Here is a 22,960-nt window from a genome sequence, read left to right as displayed (position 1 = left end):
TCATCTAATTTCTAAATTGCTGCATTTGTAAATTCCAAAAGCCAATATAAAGGAATAGTAGTGGAAACTGTGGAAACCTTTTGAACATTTACATTTTTTAATTATTTTCTGAATGCACCAAAGACTGAGCTTTGTTTTTCTCATAACTCACATCTCTCGGAGCTTTGACTGGACTTGTTATACCACAGTGTCTCCCGCTACCAGTGACGGCTGGTGGTGTATTTTTTTGACGGGGGAGCGGCAAACAATGCACCCATATCCAACCATACCCAATTACCCTCCCGGTCGATCGCACCTCCAACCATGCCCAATTACCCCCCCCCGGTCAGTCACTGGCCCCGCACTAACACCATCTAGGTCGCAGTGGCTATGGGTGATGGCTTCCCCTGTGTCTCCTCCTCCCCTGCATCACTCCGGTAGTCTCCTCCCTCCACTTGTCCATGTGCTGTGCATCTCCTTCCTCCTTCTCCTAGGCGGCCAATCGGATCACCTCTATTTTCAGGCAATCAGGTGACGAGTCTCGGGACCCATTTCCTGATTGGTCGGGAGGAGAAGCAGAAAAACAATAGCGAATATTCATTCGGTATAGTCACACAAGTGGGTGTGATTGGGGCGCAGTGCCCCCTATTAGGGGGATCTTTTTAACCACTTGCCGACCACATACTGTACATTTATGGTGGCAAGGTGGCTCTCCTGTGCAGAATCACATAAATCTATGTGATGCTGCACTTCCGGGTCTTGGGCGCGCACGTGTGCGGTCGGCAACCCGCTCCCATTGTGATTGGACACATCGGGAGCCAACTAGCTGGTCCTGGCGGACTCGATTCTCTCCGGGACCCGTTGTTTGTTCGGAAGAGAAGCAGAAGGGCGGTCTGCCTATGTAAACAAGGCAGATCGCCGTTCTGTGAGAAGGGAAGGTAGCGATCCTGTGTTTCTGCTAAGCAGGGACACGGATCTCTGCCTTCCCCAATACAAGCACCTCCCCCACAAGCACTGTTAGGCACACATTTAACCCTTTGATCGCCTTTGATGTTAACCCTTTCCCAGCCAGTGTCATTAGTACAGTGACAGTGCATATTTTTTAGCATTGATCACTGTATTAGTGTCACTGGTCCCCAAAAAGTGTCAGTTAGTGTCTGATTGTCCACCGCAATATCATAGTCCCGCAATAAGTCGCTGATCTCTGCCATTACTAGTATAAAAATAAAATAAAAATCCATAAATATATCCCATAGTTTGTAGACGCTATAACTTTTGCGCAAACAAATTAATATACTCTTATTGGGATTTTTTTTTAACCAAAAATATGTAGCAGAATACATATTGACCTAAATATGATTTTTTTTACATATGTAGCAAGGTCCCAGGCCTCCTTTTGTCTAATGAGAACCTCCAGAGCCAGGGACAACTGACATCCTTCTGTATACAGTGGGTTGCAAGGCATGGTGGGTGCAGTGCAAGGCATGGTGGGTGCAGTACAAGGTAGATTCATGGGCGCCAGACACTTCTTGAATGCAAAGAGATTTATTTTCTCTTGAACAGAACTGTGGGGGAGAGGGTTTAGTGCCAGGGCACCCTTAGGTAGTTACAATGTCAATTGGTAAACTTAGAGACTTCTACAGGTAGACAGCCATGCAGGGAAAGACATCCAGCAAGACACCACGTCTGCATGTGTAGGAGTGCTGTCTCCTATGGCAATAGTCTTAGAACAGTTCCTAACACAAATTGTAACAAACTCCTTTACTTTCATACAATCACTTCTTGTAGATTCTCAGCCCACTGAGCTCCCTGTCTCTCTCCCTAGACTTGCTGATTCACTGCCTCTGGATCTTGTGAGCTCTTCTAATTTTCTTACTCAGTATCTTCCTCAAGCGTCACCCCAGCTTCCCTGCTGGGTTCCTGGCTTGGCACTCCAGATACTCCTCAAGTGTCACCCCCACGGGCTGGGTCCCTGGCTTGGCACTCCAGATACTCCTCAAGTGTCACCCCCACGGGCTGGGTCCCTGGCTTGGCACTCCAGATACTCCTCAAGTGTCACCCCCACGGGCTGGGTCCCTGGCTTGGCACTCCAGATACTCCTCAAGTGTCACCCCCACGGGCTGGGTCCCTGGCTTGGCACTCCAGATACTCCTCAAGTGTCAATCCCACGGGCTGGGTCCCTGGCTTGGCACCTGCTGAAGTTTCCCAACTCTTCACCATCCCCGGTTGGTAAGAATACTGCTCTGATACTTCAGCTACTCTCTGTGGTCCCCGGTAATAAGGTGGTTGGTCCCTTAGTGGCAACAGCTTTCCCTTCTACCTCCAACCACGACAGGTTCTCCGGCCAGCACAACTGTCGCTTCTGGTTGGACTGCAAGCCACAATCCCAACCCAATGCTGCTCTCTTGCTTCGGGATAGGCCCTCAGACAGCCTAACACCCAGATGTGCCCGGGATGAGCCCAAACTTCAGTTTAGCAGCCCGGGCAATACAACACGCGACCACCTTGATAGCCGTCCAGAAGCCCCACCCCTCTTGAGTAAGTGCTCTCACTGGGGGTGGCAATCTCCGCAATGGTGATTGTGACAGAACAAACTGTCACTGTGTGTTTTGGAAGGGGCCGTGGGCTCGCCTCCTACCCACAGACTATGGCCCAGCAAAGAGCGTGATATTTGGAGGGCTATTTGCCATCTCCCACCACCTGGAGAAGTTGCCACCTCCAGACATTTGTGTGCAGATTCGCCAGTTATCAGAACCGGGTGAATGCGGTATCTGTGGCTGGGCTTGTGGAGTCGTTCCTGGCTACCTAAGATAATGAGATAATGTAATGTAATGCTGCATCCCTTCTCTCCCCCCCCCCCCCCCTTGTTGTTGTGTTAATTGTGTTGGGTCATGGCATGTAGACAAAAGGTCTGGTCTGGAGACACATCCCGGCAGGGGATGTGTAAGGAGGGGCTGCCTGCTTGTCATAATCCCTTCATGTGCTTCAACTGTAGTTGTTTGAATATACAAGTGTTGAGTTTCCATTGGTTCTTCCTTGTTCCCTACCCCCCCATGACCAGGCTAAGGGGAGTGTCCCTAGCTATGTTAAAAGTGTATGTTTGGCACTTAAAGCGGGAGTCCACCGTTTTTTTTTTTTTTTTAAAAGCCAGCAGCTACAAATACTGCAGCTGCTGATTTTTAAAATAAGGACACTTACCCGCCCAGCGCGCCCGCGATGTCGGCACCCGAAGCCGATCTCTCGATTGTCTCTCGGGTGCTGCCGCCGCCATCTTGGGTATGGGAATCAGGAAGTGGAGCTGCGCAATAAGGATGATCCCCGCTGTCTCTGGGATCCGTGTGTTTCCCAGCAGGCAGCGGGGGACCTTCGGAAAGGGGCGTAGATTCTGCGGAAAGGGGCGTAGCTTCTGCAGAATCTACGCCGGAAGTGGGTGCAGATACCAGTACTGTACAGATACCTGCACCCCCCTCCCCCCTGAAAGGTGCCAATTGTGGCGCCGGAGGGGGGGAGGATTCCAATGAGCGGAAGGTCCACTTTAGGGTGGACCTCCGCTTTAATAAACAGTTTATGCTCTGGATGTTTAACCCTCAACACCTGTGTGGCTTGTCTCATGATTGAGGGGGAAAGGGCTGGTTATGGCGAATCTGAAGGCTGCAGGTGTATTTGGAGGACAGGAGACACAGGTCTGGCAGAGATGCTCAGCAGGAGTATCCGAGATCCGTCACAGTGATATATATATATATATATATATATATATATATATGAGAAAAACAATCTCATAGCATAATTTTGTTCCCCAAAAAGTTTTCTTCCCCAAAAAATCCCTCAAGAATTACACTTACAAATGATATATTTCATATAGGCATGAAACAAAAGAATTCATCACAACGCTTGTGTCGCTCACACCGCTCCTGGATGGTATCAGTCGCGGTGCTACCCGGGTTGAGCTTCACACTGGTACGTCTGAATAGGTGGCCATGTGGACATGCCCTAATGCATTTCGTCATCGAAGGGCCCTAGAAATAGTGATGAGGTGATCAAATACCACCAAAAGAAAGCTCTGTTTCTGGGAAAAAAGGGACATACATTTTATTTGGGTACAGTGTGGCACGATCGCGCAAAAAAGAGGAGATTGAGTGGATATTTAATGATCTCCCACCGCTATCCATCTTTACACCCTCCATGAAGGTCTTGGGTTCCCAGGAGGGATGGGGGAGCTCGAGATACATGGTGACGGGGGGGCACATTCTTTACAATTCAAAAGGTTTAGTGTAGTGCTTAGATAAATAGAACAAACAATAAAAAAAATGTCATATATATTATCGCACAATGAAATCTTCAGTGAATAAAAGAAAGTTCATCTGTGCTTGTCCAGAAGATGAGAGAGGAAGACCGTCACCAGCACCCAATCACACTGACTCTTACCATCAGTGCATTTAACCACTTACTTACTGGGCACTTAAACCCCCCTCAGTCCCAGACCAATTTTCAGCTTTCAGCGCTGATGCACTTTGAATGACAATTGCGCGGTCATACAACACTGTACCCAAATGAAATTTTTATCATTTTTTTCCCACAAATAGAGCTTTCTTTTGGTGGTATTTAGTTACAGCTCGGAGTTTTATTTTTTGCTAAACAAACAAAAAAAGATGCAAAAAAATTTTAAAATAAATCATGTTTTAATAGTTTGTTATAAAATTTTGCAAACGGGTAATTTTTCTCCTTCATTGAAGTGCGCTGATTAGGCGGCACTGATAGGCTGCATTGGTGGGCACTGATGGGCTGCATTGGTGGGCACTGATAGGCTGCATTGGTGGGCACTGATAGGCTGCACTGGTGGGCACGGATAGGCATAGTTAAGGCGGCACTAATAGGCACAGATAAGGCGGCACCGATGGGCACAGATAAGGCGGCACTGATGGGCAAAGATGGGCACAGATAAGATGGCACGGATGGGTGGCACGGATGGGTGGCACGGATGGGCACTGATAGGTACCACTGATAGATGGGACTGATGGGCACTGATAGGTGGCACTGATAGGTGGCTCTGATAGGTGCCACTGCTGGGCACTGATGGGCGGCACTGCTGGGCACTGATGGGCGGCACTGCTGGGCACTGATGGGCGGCACTGGGGTGCAGCACCTTTGAGGCAGATTGTGGGCACTGTGGGTGGCACTGTGGGTGGCACTGCTGGGTGGCACTGTGGGTGGCACTGTGGGTGGCACTGTGGGTGGCACTGTGGGCACTATGGGCACTGCTGGGTGGCACTGACGGGGGGCACTTACTTTTATTCAGGATGGCACTGCAGGGGGCAGGTGGGCACTGGCAGGGGGCAGGTGGTCGCTTGTATTGCTGGCCGTGATTGGGACTGAGGTCCCGTGATCGCCTTTTTTTTTCTCTCCTCGCGCTGTCAGAGCGAGGAGGAATAATAGCCGATTACCGGCTCCGTTCTATCACATGATCAGCTGTCATTGGCTGACAGCTGATCACGTGATAAAGGGTCGGGATCGACCCCTTGCACGGATCGGTGATCAGGCGAGTCTCATGGACTAGCCAATCACAGAGCGCACCGCGCGCGCCCCTCAGGGGGCGCGCAGGCCGCTCGTACACGGGACGACGTCAATAGACGCCCTGCCAGCGCACCGCTCTAATGTGAAAGCCCTCAGCCTTTCACACTGGAGTGAATGGAGCCGCTTTTTTCAGGCGCTATACAGGTGTTATTTTTAGTGCTGTGGAGCCTGAAAAATGCTGGCAGTGTGAAAGGCGTTTAATACATTTTGTACGGCGTTTTACCGCCGGATTTGCGGTGCATTTCGGCGATTTTAACTCCCGCTAGCGGCCGAGAAAGGGTTAAAACTGCCCGCAATGAGCCGCAATAGCGGCGTTTTGCCAGCGGTATCGCAGCGCTGCCCCATTGATTTCAATGGGCAGGAGCGGTGGAGGAGCGGTAAACACACCGCTCCTTCACCACTCCAAAGAAGCTGCTACCAGGACTTTTCCTGACGTCCTGCCAGCGCACCGCTCCAGTGTGAAAGCCCTCGGGGCTTTCACACTGGAGACAATGGAGCAGCAGTTTGAGGGTGGATTGCAGGCGCTATTTTTCACACTATGCCGTTTTTCTGAAAGAAGCCTCATCTGCAATCCCAATGTAAAAGCCCGAGTGCTTTCACACTGAGGCGCTGAGCTGGCAGGGCGTCACAAAAAGTCCTGCAAGCAGCTTCTTTGCAGCGCTTTTGGACCGGTGAATACAACGCTCCTAAAGCTCCCCTTCCCATTGAAATCAATGGGAGGCGCCTGAAAAATGCTTTTGGCAGCTGCGCTTTGTGGGTGCTTTTAACCCTTTATTTGGCCACTAGCGGGAGTTAAAAGCGCCCCCGCTAGCGCTCAAAAACGCTGATAAAGCCCCGCTTTACCATCGTTTTTCGGGCGCTGGCAGTGTGAAAGCGCTCTTAAAGCGCTTGGGCTTTCACATTGGGATTGCAGATGAGGCTTCTTTCAAGAGCTTTATAGATGCTTTTTTTTTAATGCTAAAGCGCCTTAAAAAACGCCCCAGTGTGAAAGGGGTCTAACGCCTGCAAAACGCCCTCGGTGTGAAAGGGGTTTAAGTGAATGTCGGTGAAAGTGAAAGCTCTTGGCTTGTTTATTGTAGAAGTCTGCCCTGCCCAGATCTAGTTCTTGTTATACAGCGGCACAGTCTCAGCATAAAGGAGACTACCAAGGCTCTGCTAGGAGCTCGTAGATCATGTTCATGGAATACGAGGTGGGTACAGAAGGGTTGTGGTCGAGGGGGGGGGGGGGGGCATTTACCAATCCTGGTTCAAGGAAACATAATACTAAACAGCAGCAGTGAGACAGGTTTAATACACGGTTGTGGTCTGAGTGATAAATTCCTCCTTTGACTCACACTTGACAATGACACCTGACCCTGACCATCTCCTAATTCTGCATTTGGGTGGAAATCTTTTCTATCTCCAGTAATAAATCTGTATTTGAACTTTTCAAGCTTTGTCACTTGACTGCCCAGGAATATAGGCACATGGGTCTGTAGAAATGTCAATTATTACTAATTATTATGTTGGTAATTTGCTTGACTAATGTCCTCCTTTGTATTATGACTTCCTTTGCCTAATATCTGCAAATCATCTGTAGTGTAGTAAGATAGTATATTGCTGTGTGACGCTTACATTGTGTGTGTTTTGGAAGTGATGCAAATCTTCAGGTGTTGGGTGGAGAGATTGTTCAGCCTGAATCGTTGTTCCAAAGGGGTTGATTTACTAAAAGCAAATAGACGGTGCATTTGCAAAGTGCAGTTGCTCCAGAGCTTAGTAAACGGGGTAAAATTTCACTTTGCTAAAAAATACCCAATCGCGTGCAAGGAAAATGTAAAAAACTTAATTTTTCCTTGCACATGATTGGATGATGGAATTCAGAAAAGTTTCTGCTCCTTTATTTAGCTCTGGAGCAACTGCACTTTACTAAGTGTACAGACAATTTGCCTTTAGTAAATCAACCCCGATGTGTAGACGTAGACCTAAATGCAGAAGTTGTGTAGATAGCTGACTTTTGCCTTGTAAATGTAGTTGTTATTTACAGTGATGAAAATAAATATTTGATCCCCTGCAGATTTTGTAGGTTTGCTCACTTACATAAAAAAAAAAAAATGAAGGGTCTAACATTTTTTATCATAGGTGTATTTTAACCTCCCTGGCGGTACGATTATTTCAGATTTTAGGTGCTGAAAGCGGTACAATTATTTTTCATGGAAATTTGGTGTTTTATATTGTAGACCTGTAATTGTTAGGAATAACTCACTTAAATCTGTCCAAACCAGACATCCCGGGTATGATAAAGTTTGAAAAATGAAATCATAAATTATAATATAATAAATAACTATAAATAATTATACCAAATAATAATAAAAATTATTCAATAATGTAATCAAATCAAAAACACAGAAACAAATTTGCTCAGTTGCAGAATTGTCGCTGTCATTACTTTTCAGTATTTGATGACGGATTTCCCCACAAATCACTATCACTCAATTTGGCGAGAGATTCTAATTTATTATCGCTGTTTTCTAGCTGGTCTAAAATCATTTTTGATGTAAAGGGACAGTTTTGGTTGCTATGGACAATCTCCAGTTTCCAGGCATAAAGAACAGTTTTTATATCATAAAACTGTATGCAGGACACTGGACAGAACACTAGGGACAAAGGGGATGTGAAATAATTACATACAGCAATGTAATCTGTAAGATTACATTATACTGTATGTAATGTGTGTGTTTCACTTTTTGAATTTGGCGCCGTTCTCCGTCCCCGTGCGTCTCAACGCTCGCAGGGAACGGAGCTTGGCTCCGTGATAGATCAAGGGGACGGCTCGCTCGTGCAGGGGGGGACATCACTGGATCCAGGGGACAAGGTAAGTAAACTCTCCCTGGATTCAGCGATGCGGTCCCGAGTCTGGCTCGGGGTACTAAATTTCCACCACAATCCAGACTCGGGAATACCGCCAGGGCGGTAAATATGATATATACGGAATATCAACCAAAAATTCAGAGAAAAAAAAAACACACGATACAAATGTTTTAAATTTAGGTGCAGTTCAGTGAGTAAAATAAGTATTTGATCCCCAAGAAAAACATAACTTAGTACTTGGTGGAGAATCCTTTGTTGGCAAGCACAGAGGTAAGATGTCTTATAGTTTGTGAAGGTTTTCACACATCTCAGGAGGGATTTTGGTCCATTCTTATTTACAGATCATCTCTAAATCCTTAAGGTTTCTTGGCTGGCTCTTGGCAACTTGAAGTTTCAGCTCCTTCCATACATTTTCTATAGGATTAAGGTCTGTAGACTAGCTAGGCCACTCATTGACCTTAATGTGCTTGTTCTTGAGCCACTCCTTTGTTGCCTTGGCAGTACGTTTTGGGCCATCGTCATGCCAAAAGACCCATCCATGACCCATCTTTAGTGTTCTGGCTGAGGGAAGAAGGTTCTCATCCAAGATTTTACAAAACATGGCCTCGTCTATTGGCCCTTCAATGCTGCAGTCGGCCTGTAGCTTTAGCAGAGAAACAGCATAATGTTTCCATCTCCATGCTTGACTGTACGGATGATGTTCTTAGGGTCATTTCCAGCATTTTTCTTCCTCCAAACACAGCGAGTCAAGTTATTGCCAAAGAGCTCATTTTTGTTCTCATCTGACCACAGCAATTTCTCCCAATCCTTCTCTGAATGATTTAGATCAGTGATTCTCAACCAGGGTTCCTCCAGAGGTTGTAGGGGTTCCTTCAGCATTGGACAATTTCTGCCTCTCAGATAAGTTCCCACCGACACCATTGATCTTTTTAGCTATCTGTAAGGAGGTAATTCCTCCCAATGACCACAAGTGTAAGGACCATTCTTCCCACTGACCATCACACTAATGTATTATGAGTTGTAGATTTCTCATTTTTAGCAGGGGTTCCCTGAGACCGGAGAACTATTTCAAGGGTTCCTCCGTGTTGAAAACGTTGAGAAAGGCTGATTTAGATGTCCATTGCCATGACTAGACATGTACCTTCTTGAGGAGGGGGACTTGCTGTGTTTGGAGGAAGAAAAATGCTGACTTTGACCCTAAGAACACCATCCCTACAGTCAAGCACGGAGGTGCAAACATGATGTTTTGGGGCTGTTTGGGGGCCAATGGATGGGACCATGTATTGTAAAATCCTGTATGAGAACCTTCTTCCCTCAGCCAGAACACTGAAGATGGGTCATAGATAGGTCTTTCAGCATAACAATGACCCAAAACATACCACCAAGGCAACAAAGGAGTGGCTGAAGAAGAGGCACATTAAGTTCACGGAGTGGCCCAGCCAGTCTTCAGACCTTAATCCAATAGAAAATGTATGGAGGAAGCTGAAACTTCGAGTTACCAAGCGGCAGCCAAGAGAAGAATGATCTGTAGCTCCCCAGTGCCGGCAGCACTCATGCATCCCCAGACCATGACACTCCCACCACCATGCCTGACTGTAGGCAAAAAGCTTTGTCCTTCTCACCTGGTTGCCCCCACACACGCTTGACACCATCTGAACCAAATACGTTTATCTTGGTCACATCAGACCACAGGACATGGTTCCAGTAATCCATGTCCTTAGTCTGCTTGTCTTCAGCAAACTGTTTGCAGGTTTTCTTGTGCATCATCTTAGAAGAGGCTTCCTTCTGGGACAACAGCCATGCAGACCAATTTGATGCAGTGTGCGGCGTATGGTCTGAGCACTGACAGGCTGACCCCCCACCCCTTCAACCTCTGCAATGCTGGCAGCACTCATCCGTCTATTTCCCAAAGACAACCTCTGGATATGACGCTGAGCACGTGACCTCAACTTCTTTGGTAGACCATGGCGAGACCTGTTCTGAGTGGAATCTGTCCTATTAAACCGCTGTATGGTCTTGGCCACCGTGCTGCAGCTCAGTTTCAGGGTCTTGGCAATCATCTTATAGCCTAGGTCAGGGATATGCAATTAGCGGACCTCCAGCTGTTGCAGAACTTCAAATCCCATGAGGCATTGCAAGACTCTGACAGCCACAAGCATGACACCCAGAGGCAGAGGCATGATGGGACTTGTAGTTTTGTAACATCTGGAGGTCCGCTAATTGCAGATTCCTGGCCTAGGCCATCTTTATGTAGAGCAACAATTTTTTTTTCAGATCCTCAGAGAGTTCTTTGCCATGAGGTGCCATGTTGAACTTCCAGTGACCAGTATGAGAGAGTGAGAGCGATAACACCAAATTCAACACACCTGCTCCCCATTCACACCTGAGACCCTGTAACACTAACGAGTCACAAGACACCGGGGGAGGGAAAATGCCCAATTGGGCCCAATTTGTACATTTTCACTTAGGGGTGTACTCACTTTTGTTGCCAGCGGTTTAGACATTCATGGCTGTGTGTTGAGTTATTTTGAGGGGACAACAAATTTACACTGTTATGCAAGCTGTACACTCACTACTTTACATTGTAGAGAAGCGTCATTTCTTCAGTGTTGTCACATGAGAATCTCAATCTCAATAGCAATCGGTTTCTGCTCACTTTGAGACCTTCTTTAATAGGGTGACACCCAGCTCTCAATCCTGCAGGCCATTGGTCTTCCTGTGCTTTTATTCAATCCTGTGCAGTCAGTGCCCTCTACTGGCTGATCAACTACAGCTAGGACTATTTAGTAGCTAAGGGCAGCTTAACCTGTTATGGCGCGTACACACGACCGGACTTTCTAGCAGAAAATGTCCGACGGTCTTCCCGACGGTCTTCCGACGGAGTTACGACGGACTTCTGACCGAACGGACTTGCCCACACATGATCGGACCAAAGTCCGTTCGTTTTGAACGTGATGACGTACAACGGGACTAGAAAAGGAGATTCAATAGCCAGTAGTAGCCAATAGTTGCCCTTGTGTCGTATTTGGTCTGTCGGACCAGCACACAGACGATCGGTTTTCCCAATAGGAATTGAGTCCATCGGACAGATCTGAAACATGTTCTATTTCTAGGTCCATCTGATTTTTTTTAATGAAAAACGATTGGATTAGCCCACACACGATGGGATTGGCCGATGGACTAATTCCGCCAGACCTAGTCACATCTGAAACATGTTCTATTTCTAGGTCCGCCTGAATTTTTTAAGAAAAAAGTCAGATGAAGCCCCACACATGATCTGAATATCCGTCGGACCTTTTCTGCCGGGAAAAGTTTGGTCGTGTGTACACGGCATTCCATGAAGTGGAAAAATAATGGATCTTCTGATTGGACCAAAAAATTATAAAAAATATATATTACAGGGTGGGCCTCAGAAAAACAAACAATGCTGTATGCTACTGACAGACAATAAAATACATGTATTTTTTTTTCCCTAGAGTTCCACTTTAACACAGGGACAACCCTTACATTTTTTAGGTTTTGTACAATAGGAAAATATATGGTTTGGGAAATATCAAGCTTGTAATACGGACCGCCCGCCATCCTTATACGTCGCTACTTTGAAGAAGAATACCGTTGTTATGGTAGCAGCAGCTAGCTACCATAACCCTGGTATCCTCTTCAAGAGCGGGCGGTCATCCTTCAGATAAAAGTGGTCTCTGTGGTGGATTCACCGCGAGATCACTTTTATCAGTGGTGGGAGAGGGCCCCTCCCAACGCTCTCGGGTGCTTTCCGCCGCTTACCGGAGCCGTCGGCAGTGGCGGAGGTGATCAGGTCCTGTCCCTGGGCTGACTTGGAGCTGAGTGAGGGGAAGATGGCCCCCCGCCCGTCTCCATATAATTGCAGGGTGGAAGCGATGTCAAAACGTCACTTCCGCCCAATGCTCTTAAAAGGGACACTTTTTTTTTTAAATGACATTACATTTTTATTTATTTTTTTTATTGCATTTTATTTTTTTATTTTTTTTTTTGGGCTGGCGACGCTCTTTTTTGGTAAAAGTGATCCTAGTGGCTAATTAGCCGCTGGATCACTTTTACAAGCAAAGGGAGACAGTCCCCACTTCTGCTGCCTTCTTGGGCTCTCCTGTCCCAGCAGGGAATACAGAAGGTCCTCGATCAGCTCTAAGGTCTAAGAAACCCCGGAAGCGACAAAGTCACTAAAGCCCCATACACACTATCAGATTGTCTGCTGATTTTTTCCTTCAGGTTTACCAAAACCATGTAGTACAAGGGCCTGCCTGATTGCATACACATTGAAACCCCTAAGGTTTGACCTCATATTATATGGTTTTGGTAAATCTGATGGAAAAAATCAGCAGACAATCTGATAGTGTGTATGGGGCTTAACTGTTTTGTGTTTACTCTCTGAGTGTCGGCCAGTAAAGCAGCCAATTAGACTGACCTGCATCTGATCGACCTTTGAAAGCCAGAGGAGAGGTCTGGGATCTAATAGACTTTAGATCAGGGGGTCTCAATCTGGCGGCCCTCAAGCTGTTGCCAAACTGCAAGTCCCCATGAGGCATTGCAAGGCTGACAGTTACAAGCATGACTCCCACAGGCAGAGGGATGATGGGACTTGTAGTTTCACAACAGCTGGAGGGCCGCCAGTTTGAGACCCCTGCTTTAGATCTCTTCATAAAGAGTACCTGCCATTGCCTAATTCTATTACAGGGGATGTTTAAATTCCTTGTGACAGCAATAAGAAGTTATAAAAAAAAAAATGAAAGAAACATTGTAAAAAATTTTTTTTTATCAAAGCCCCACCCCCCTTTACGAGCTTGCATACATAGGTCACGCACGCATATGTTACCGGCGTTTGCATCACACATGTGAGGTATCGCTGCAAACCATATAGCATGAGCACCAATTCTAACACCAGACCTCCCGCGCAACTCTAAATTGGTAACCTGTAAAGGCTTTTAAAGCATCACCTATGTCGATTTTTAGGTACCGTGGTTTGGCGCCATTCCACAGGCGTACGCAATTTTAAAGCGCACTGGTATCTATTAACTCAGCGTAACATCATCTTTTATATTTTACTGAACAATTGGGTGCATTAAAACTCATTAAATTGTAGCAACTAGTAAAAACATATTATACAAAAATTACAAAAACAATACTTATAGGCATATAAATAACATACAATAATAAACGTGCCCAACACTATGAAGCAGTAAAACCCCTACACCATAGAGGACATATATATATATATATATATACCTAAATAACAAAAAACAATATATCCACTTAAGGACCGCCTCACGCCGATGTACGTCGGCAGAATGGCACGGCTGGGCACAAGCACGTACCTGTACGTTGCTCTTTAAGTGCCCAGCTTTAAGTGTGGCGCGCTCCTGACCCGGTAGTGAGCTCCGTGACCGCGGCCTCGGGACTAGCGGACCCGATCGCCACTGGTGTCCTCCGATCGTGTCACAGAGCTGAAGAACGAGGAGAGGTCTGTGTAAACAAACCTCTCCCCGTGCTTCCTACTGTGTCTGTCACTGATCGTCTCTTCCCTTTTATAAGTGAGTGACGTCACATGCCAGGCCACGCCCCCTACAATAAAAAAAACACATAACGTCACACATAACGCCTACACTGCCCCCTAGTGGTTAACTCCTTCACTGCCAGTGTCATTTACACAGGAATCAGTGCATTTAAATAGCACTGATTGCTGTATAAATGACAATGATCCCAAAAATGTGTCAAAAATGTCCGACGTGTCCGCCATAATGTCGCAGTCACAATAAAAATCGCTAATCGCCGCCTTTACTAGTAAAAAAAAATATTAATAAAAATGCTATAAAACTTTCCCCTATTTTGTAAACACTATAACTTTTGCGCAAACCAATCAGTAATCGCTCATTGCATTTTTTTTACCAAAAATATGTAGAAGAATACGTATCGGCCTAAACTGAGGGAAAAAAATGTTTTTTTATATATTTTTGGGGGATATTTATTATAGCAAGTAGTAAAAAATATTGCATTTTTTTTTAAAATATCGCTCTATTTTTGTTGATAGCGCAAAAAATAAAAACCGCAGAAGTGATCAAATACCACCAAAAGAAAGCTCTATTTGTGGGAAAAAAAGGACGTCAATTTTGTTTGGGAGCCACGTTTTGAGACTGCGCAATTGTCAGTTAAAGCGACGCAGTGCCGAATCGCAAAAAGGGGCTTGGTCCTTTGGCTGCAAATTGGTCCGGGGCTTAAGTGGATATTCAAGTAATCATAAATTGAACAGGTGATAACTAGTCAATCAAATCAATCATATCAGTTTCTTGTATATAGTGTGTAATTACAGGTATATATTATTATTATTACTATACAGGATTTATATAGAGCCAACAGTTTGCACGGCACTTTACAACATCAGCGAAGACAATACAGTTACAATACAATTCAATACAGGAGGGATCAGAGGGCCCCGCTCGTTATGCCGCGTACACGCGATCGCACATTCCGACAACAAAATCCATGTTTTTTTTTCCGACGGATGTTGGCTTAAACTTGTCTTGCATACACACAGTCACACAAATCTTGTCGGAAATTCCAATTGCCAAGAACGAGGTGACGTACAACGTGTGTACGACGAGCCGAGAAAAATGAAGTTCAATAGCCAGTACGGCTCTTCTGCTCGATTCTGAGCGTGTGCGGAGCTTTGTGCGTCGGAATTGTCTACACACACGATTGGAATTTCCGACAACGGATTTTGTTGTCGGAACATTTGAGATCCAGATCCCAAATTTTGTTTGTCGGAAATTCAGACGGAAAATGTGCGATGGAGCCCACACACGGTTGGAATTTCCTTCAACAAGCTCCCATCGAACATTTCCCGTCGGACAATCCGACCGTGTCTACGGGACATTAGAGCTTACAATCTAGAATATAGGCACACGGAGCCAGTCAGGGCTGGACCAAGACATTGTGCTGCCCGGGTCCAAGAATGATAGAAAGAACTTTTTTTAACATAACCACTTATTAGATTTAGGCAGCGCCATTTTACCTCCTTTTCCTTATATATGATATTTTATTTATTTATTTTTGTTTATTTTTAGATTCTGAAATAAAGAAGTCATGGCTTCTGGCGGAAAGGCCACAGAGACGATAAAACGTCTTAGATGGAAATTGCTGGAAGTGTTTGAGGAGGACGCGGAGGGTCTGTGTGATGAGTTGGGGTCTCAAGGCCTCATAACCCCGGATGAGAGGAATCAACTCCAACATGATGAAGATCCAAGAGGGAGAATTGAAAAAATGATCCTCTTCATACTTCAGAAAGAAGAACACTGCCAGGCATTCCTGTGTCATCTTGAGAAAATGATCCCCAAATTTCCAGCACTGAGTGACCTGTCCCAACACTTTCCAGAAAGTAAGTCATCTCAGCTATAGGAATATTAGAGGCTGGGTATTATCTGTTTCTCTTCTCAGCTTCTAAATCTACCATTCTATAGCCAGTAGAGCGGAATGTTACTTGATCTGCAGAGAGTCTTGCAACTCCACCAAATAGTCCCTGTGTCCCCTTTTAGTGTATCTTCAAAGCACCCAATTCCTGGTTATTTCTCAATTAGCTGCAGGAATACTTAGATCCTCACTGTGTGGCATCCCAGAACTGCACAGCCTCCAACATCTACCTAGTGACCCCCTGTGCCAGAGGCATAACTAGAACATTCAGGGCCCCGGTGCAAGAAACCATGAAGGGGACCCCCCCAATTCTGACAGGGGCCCTTTACTCTGAGCCCGGGACCCTCAAACTCTATCTCTGCAGCCTCAGCTGCACAGAATGAATGGGCAATAATAACTCCGTACAGAGTTTCCCATTCATTCACAAACAGAAGCATAGTAAACACAGTTACTATGCTTTATGAATGGACACAGTGAGTGTGGCACCGATAACTCACTATGTCCATTCAGAAAAGGAAGGGGCCGGAGGGGGGCACTGTAAAAGGAGGGGGGAGGTATAACAAGAAGGGGGCAGTGTGACAGTAGGGGGGCAGTGTGATGGGGGAAGTAGTATGATAGGGATATTGTGACAGAAGGGGGGCAGTATGACAGGGCAGTGTGATAGGTAGGGGGGCAGTGTGATGGGGGACAGTATGACGGGGGCAGTGTTATAGGTGGGGGGGGGGGCATTGTGATGGGAGGCAGTATGACAGGGGCAGTGTGATAGGTGGGGGGGGGGCAGTGTGACAGCAGACAGTATGACAGGGGCAGTGTGATAGGTAGAGGGACAGTGTGACAGGAGACAGTATGACAGGGGCAGTGTGATAGGTAGGGGGGCAGTGTGATGGGGGACAGTATGACAGGGGCAGTGTGATAGGTGGGGGGGGGGGCAGTGTGACAGGAGACAGTATGACAGGGGCAGTGTGATAGGTAAGGGGGCAGTGTGATGGGGGACAGTATGACAGGGGCAGTGTGATAGGTAGGGGGCAGTGTGATAGGTAGGGGACAGTGCGATGGGAGACAGTATGATAGAGGCAGTGTGATAGGTAGGGGGCAGTGTGATGGGGGACAGTATGACAGGGGCAGTGTGATAGGTAGGGGGCAGTGTGACAGGAGACAGTATGACAGGGGCAGTGTGATAGGTGGGGGGGCAGTGTGACAGGAGACAGTATGACAGAGGCAGTGTGATAGGTAGGGGGCAGTGTGACAGGCGACAGTATGACAGGGGCAGTGTGATAGGTAGGGGGGCAGTGTGACAGGAGACAGTATGACAGGGGCAGTATGATAGGTAAGGGGGGAGTGTGATGGGGGACCGTATGACAGGGGCAGTGTGATAGGTAGGGGGGCAGTGTGACGGGGGACAGTATGACAGGGGCAGTGTGATAGGTGGGGGGGGGGGCAGTGTGACAGGAGACAGTATGACAGGGGCAGTGTGATAGGTAAGGGGGCAGTGTGATGGGGGACAGTATGACAGGGGCAGTGTGATAGGTAGGGGGCAGTGTGACAGGAGACAGTATGACAGGGGCATTGTGATAAGTAGGGGGGCAGTGTGACGGGGGACAGTATGACAGGGGCAGTGTGATAGGTAGGGGGGCAGTGTGATGGGGGACAGTATGACAGGGGCAGTGTGATAGGTAGGGGGGGCAGTGTGATGGGGGACAGTATGACAGAGGCAGTGTGATAGGTAGGGGGGCAGTGTGACAGGAGACAGTATGACAGGGGCAGTATGATAGGTAAGGGGGGAGTGTGATGGGGGACAGTATGACAGGGGCAGTGTGATAGGTGGGGGGGGGCAGTGTGATGGGGGACAGTATGACAGGGGCAGTGTGATAGCTAGGGGGCAGTGTGATGGGAGACAGTATGACAGGGGCAGTGTGATAGGTAGGGGGGCAGTGTGATGGGGGACAGTATGACAGGGGCAGTGTGATAGGTGGGGGGGCAGTGTGACAGGAGACAGTATGACAGGGGCAGTGTGATAGGTAGGGGGGCAGTGTGATGGGGGACAGTATGACAGGGGCAGTGTGATAGGTAGGGGGGCAGTATGATGGGGGACAGTATGACAGAGGCAGTGTGATAGGTAGGGGGGCAGTGTGACAGGAGACAGTATGACAGGGGCAGTGTGATAGGTAGGGGGGAAGTGTGACAGGAGACAGTATGACAGGGGCAGTATGATAGGTAAGGGGGGAGTGTGATGGGGGACAGTATGACAGGGGCAGTGTGATAGGTGGGGGGGGGGCAGTGTGACAGGAGACAGTATGACAGGGGCAGTGTGATAGCTAGGGGGCAGTGGGATGGGAGACAGTATGACAGGGGCAGTGTGATAGGTAGGGGGGCAGTGTGATGGGGGACAGTATGACAGGGGCAGTGTGATAGGTGGGGGGGCAGTGTGACAGGAGACAGTATGACAGGGGCAGTGTGATAGGTAAGGGGGCAGTGTGATGGGGGACAGTATGACAGGGGCAGTGTGATAGGTAGGGGGCAGTGTGACAGGAGACAGTATGACAGGGGCAGTGTGATAGCTAGGGGGGCAGTGTGATGGGCGACAGTATGACAGGGGCAGTGTGATAGGTAGGGGGGCAGTGTGATGGGGGACAGTATGACGGGGCAGTGTGATAGGTAGGGGGGCAGTGTGATGGGGACAGTATGGCAGGGGCAGTGTTATAGGTAGGGGGGCAGTGTGATGGGAGACAGTATGACAGGGGCAGTGTGATAGGTAGGGGGGCAGTGTGATGGGGGACAGTATGACAGGGGCAGTGTGATAGGTGGGGGGGGGGCAGTGTGACAGGAGACAGTATGACAGGGGCAGTGTGATAGGTAAGGGGGCAGTGTGATGGGGGACAGTATGACAGGGGCAGTGTGATAGGTAGGGGGCAGTGTGACAGGAGACAGTATGACAGGGGCAGTGTGATAGCTAGGGGGGCAGTGTGATGGGGGACAGTATGACAGGGGCAGTGTGATAGGTAGGGGGGCAGTGTGATGGGGGACAGTATGACAGGGGCAGTGTGATAGGTAGGGGGGCAGTGTGATGGGGACAGTATGGCAGGGGCAGTGTTATAGGTAGGGGGGCAGTGTGATGGGAGACAGTATGACAGGGGCAGTGTGATAGGTAGGGGGGCAGTGTGACGGGAGACTGGGGCAGAGCCAGGGGTCCTGTCAACTGACGACTGCCAAAAACACCTAGCACCCGGCTGGATAGGAGAGGCGGCGGGGTAGGCATATAGCTGAACTGATGCCCTACATCTTGCTCCTGCAGCCACTGAATGTCTGCTTCTCCTCCTCTCACTTCTGCAGGCATTCAGTGGCTTCAGGAGCAAGATTCAGGACATCGGTTCAGCTATATTCTGCCACCCCTGCTGCCCCTGTCATCAAGATGTAGACACGGGACCCCCTAAAGCATTGGGTCAGGTCTCAATTGCGACCTCTGCGATCCCTATAGTTACACCTCTGCCCTGTGCCTGCACACTTTTTATTAATTTCATTCGCTGCCTGAAATTATGAGAAAATTTGGCATGCATGGAAATGGGATGTACTTCCTGAATGTAATTCCTGAACGAAAATCACATACGCTGCTCAAAATTCGTTCATTCTATATAAATTTCCATCCTGCTCATTTAAATTTTCTCTTCACTGTGGTCGAAAGCAAATACCGATTTGACTATAATTAGAAAATCAAACAAACGTTCTTAAAATTTATTTTTTATTTAAAATCTATGTGTGTATGGCCAGCATTGTTCTTTAAAGTGTTACTAAACCCGGGACCCTGCATTCACTATATCTGGTCTCCCACAGTACGCAGAACATGGAAATTTTAGTAAATATAAACTATATAAATACCTTTTTTTATCAGCAGTATATCATAGCTCCCAACTGTCCCTGATTTTGAGAGACTGTCCCTGATTTGGAACAAAGTCCCCTTTCCTCCTCATTTATCCCTCATTTTGGTCTGATATATATATAATTGTATATAAAATTGGGTGTGGCTTAACCACTTCAGCCCCGGACCAATAAACAGCCTAAGGACCAGAGGTCTTTTTACAATTTCGCACTGCACTGCTTTAACTGGTAATTGCGCGGTCATGCAATGTTGTACCCAAACAAAATTTGCGTCCTTTTCTTCCCACAAATAGAGCTTTCTTTTGATGGTATTTGATTGCCTCTGCGATTTTTATTTTTTGCGATATAAATGGAAAAAGCCCGAAAATTTTACTTTTTGGTATAAGAAAAATCGAATAAACTCAATTTTAGTCATACATTTAGGGCAAAATTTATTCAGCCACATGTCTTTAGTAAAAAAAATGTCAATAAGCGTATATTTATTGGTTTGCGCAAAAGTTATAGCATCTACAAACTAGAGTACATTTTCTGGAATTCACTGCTTTTAATTTACGACTGCCTATCTCATTTCTTGAGGTGCTAAAATGGCAGGGCAGTACAAACCCCCCCAAATGACCCTATTTTGGAAAGTAGACACCCCAAGGAAGTTGTGGAGAGGCATGTTGAGCCCATTGAATATTTTTTCTTGTCCCAAGTGATTGAATAATGACACAAAAAAAAAAGAAAAGTTTACAAAAAGTTGTCACTAAATGATATATTGCTCACACATGCCATAGTTATATGTGGAATTGCACCCCAAAATATATTCTGCTGCTTCTCCTGAGTACGGGGATACCACATATGTGGGACTTTTTGGGAGTCTAGCCGCGTACGGCACCCCGAAACCAATCACTGCCTTCAGGATTTCTAAGGGTGCAAAATTTGATTTCACTCCTCACTACCTATCACAGTTTCGAAGGCCATAAAATGGCAAAATAACACAAACCCCCCCCAAATGACCCCATTTTGGAAAGTAGACACCCCAAGGAAGTTGTGGAGAGGCATGTTGAGCCCATTGAATATTTTTTTTTTGTCCCAAGTGATTGAATAATGACACAAAAAAAAAAAAAAGAAAAGTTTACAAAAAGTTGTCACTAAATGATATATTGCTCACACATGCCATAGTCATATGTGGAATTGCACCCCAAAATATATTCTGCTGCTTCTCCTGAGTACGGGGATACCACATACGTGGGACTTTTTGGGAGTCTAGCCGCGTACGGCACCCCGAAAACCAATCACTGCCTTCAGGGTTTCTAAGGGTGCACATTTTTGATTTCACTCCTCACTACCCATCACAGTTTCGAAGGCCATAAAATGCCAAAATAGCACAAAACCCCCTCAAATGACCCCATTTTGGAAAGTAGACACCCCAAGCTATTTACTGAGAGGCATGTTGAGTCCATGAAATATTTTATATTTTGCCACAAGTTGCAGGAATTTTACAATTTTTTTTTTTTTGCACAAAGTTGTCACTAAATGATATATTGCTCACACATGCTATGGGCATAAGTCAAATTACACCCCAAAATAAATTCTGCTGCTTCTCCCGAGTACGGGGATACCACATGTGGGCGACTTTTTGGGAGCCTAGCCACATACGGGCCCCCGAAAACCAAGCACTGCCTTCCGGATTTAAATATAAAATGCTACCAAAAAAACCTGTTAGCGATCGCAGGGATCAGGCCTGACTCTGCGAACGCTGCAGTTATGTGTTTAGTGTTTTGTAAGTGACAGTGATCGATCGATACTGCACTTGGGTGGGCTGGGCAGAGGGGCAAAACGCAGGTGCCAGCAGATATCTGGGCTGATCCCGCTAACAATGCGTTTTTTTTGGAACCCTAAACTGCTGGGGATGCTAGTATAGATCTGATGAGATCAGATATTGATCTGTTCAGATTCTATACCACTACAGGAGGTTTATGCTTTGCGCATGGTTGTTAGCGGTACTGGCACTAACCTAGCGCTGCCTGGGGCGATGCAGACCCTGACCCTAAAACCTAATTGATATCACCCGCCGGGTGATCAGGGGGTTAAACCTTTATTGGGTAATAAATGGTGGGTGCCCTGATGCTATAAAAAAGTAAACTAACCAGAGTCACCCGTAACACTTATACGGTGATCACTGGGGAAAGGGTTAACTAGGGGCAATCAGGGGGTTCAAATTTTTATTAGGTAGTATATGGGGGTCCCTGGCGCTATATAAAAACCTGACGGGGAACCTAAATAACTAACTGGCTAACCGGCGTCACCAGTGACACTTATACTGTGATCGCTGGTGAAAGGGTTAACTAGGGGCAATCAGGGGGTTAAAACCATTATTGGGTAGTATATGGGGGTACCTAGTGCTATAAAAACCTGGCGGTGAACCTAAAAAAATAACTAGCTACCTAGCGACATCAGTGACACTAATGCAGCGATCAGAAAAACGATTGCTTAGTGATACTGGTAAAAGGGGGTGAAAGGGTTAACTAGGGGCAATCAGGGGTTAAAACCATTATTGGGTAGTATATCGGGGTACCTAGCGCTATAAAAACCTGGCGGTGAACCTAAAAAAATAACTAGCTACCTAGCGACATCAGTGACACTAATGCAGCGATCAGAAAAACGATTGCTTAGTGATACTGGCAAAAGGGTGTGAAAGGGTTAACTAGGGGCGATCAGGGGGTTAAAAACATTATTGGGTAGTATATCGGGGTACCTAGCGCTATAAAAACCTGGCGGTGAACCTAAAAAAATAACTAGCTACCTAGCGACACTAATGCAGCGATCAGAAAAATGATTGCTTAGTGACACTGGCAAAAGGGGGTGAAAGGGTTAACTAGGGGCAATCAGGGGGTTAAAACCATTATTTGGTAGTATATCGGGGTACCTAGCGCTATAAAAACCTGGCGGTGAACCTAAAAAATAACTAGCTACCTAGCGACACTAGCGACACTAATGCAGCGATCAGAAAAATGATCGCTTAGTGACACTGGCAAAAGGGTGTGAAAGGGTTAACTAGGGGCAATCAGGGGGTTAAAGCCATTATTGGGTAGTATATCGGGGTACCTAGCGCTATAAAAACCTGGCGGTGAACCTAAAAAAATAACTAGCTACCTAGCGACATCAGTGACACTAATGCAGCGATCAGAAAAACGATCGCTTAGTGATACTGGCAAAAGGGGGTGAAAGGGTTAACTAGGGGCAATCAGGGGGTTAAAAACATTATTGG

At 46.7% G+C, this 22,960-nt stretch overlaps 1 protein-coding gene across 1 annotated transcript in view; it reads left to right on the top strand.

Moving 5' to 3' along the window:
* Positions 1 to 6,625: 6,625 nt before the first annotated feature.
* The window catches only part of LOC143923479 (interferon-induced very large GTPase 1-like), a 34,686-nt gene continuing 18,351 nt past the window's right edge, over positions 6,626 to 22,960 (top strand). Inside the window, exons 1-2 of the mRNA XM_077447165.1 lie at positions 6,626 to 6,740; positions 15,492 to 15,802. Of these exons, the coding sequence (XP_077303291.1) occupies positions 15,511 to 15,802 (292 nt within the window). The 5' untranslated portion in view covers positions 6,626 to 6,740; positions 15,492 to 15,510. The remainder of the gene's footprint in view (positions 6,741 to 15,491; positions 15,803 to 22,960) is intronic.

This window comes from Lithobates pipiens, unplaced genomic scaffold (assembly GCF_037356315.1).
Source record: "Lithobates pipiens isolate NorthernLeopardFrog02 unplaced genomic scaffold, aLitPip1_a1.2 Scaffold_22, whole genome shotgun sequence".
Classification (NCBI taxonomy): Eukaryota; Metazoa; Chordata; class Amphibia; order Anura; family Ranidae; genus Lithobates; species Lithobates pipiens.
The sequence above is the reverse complement of the archived record's forward strand: the minus strand, read 5'-3'. Positions and strand labels throughout refer to the sequence as shown.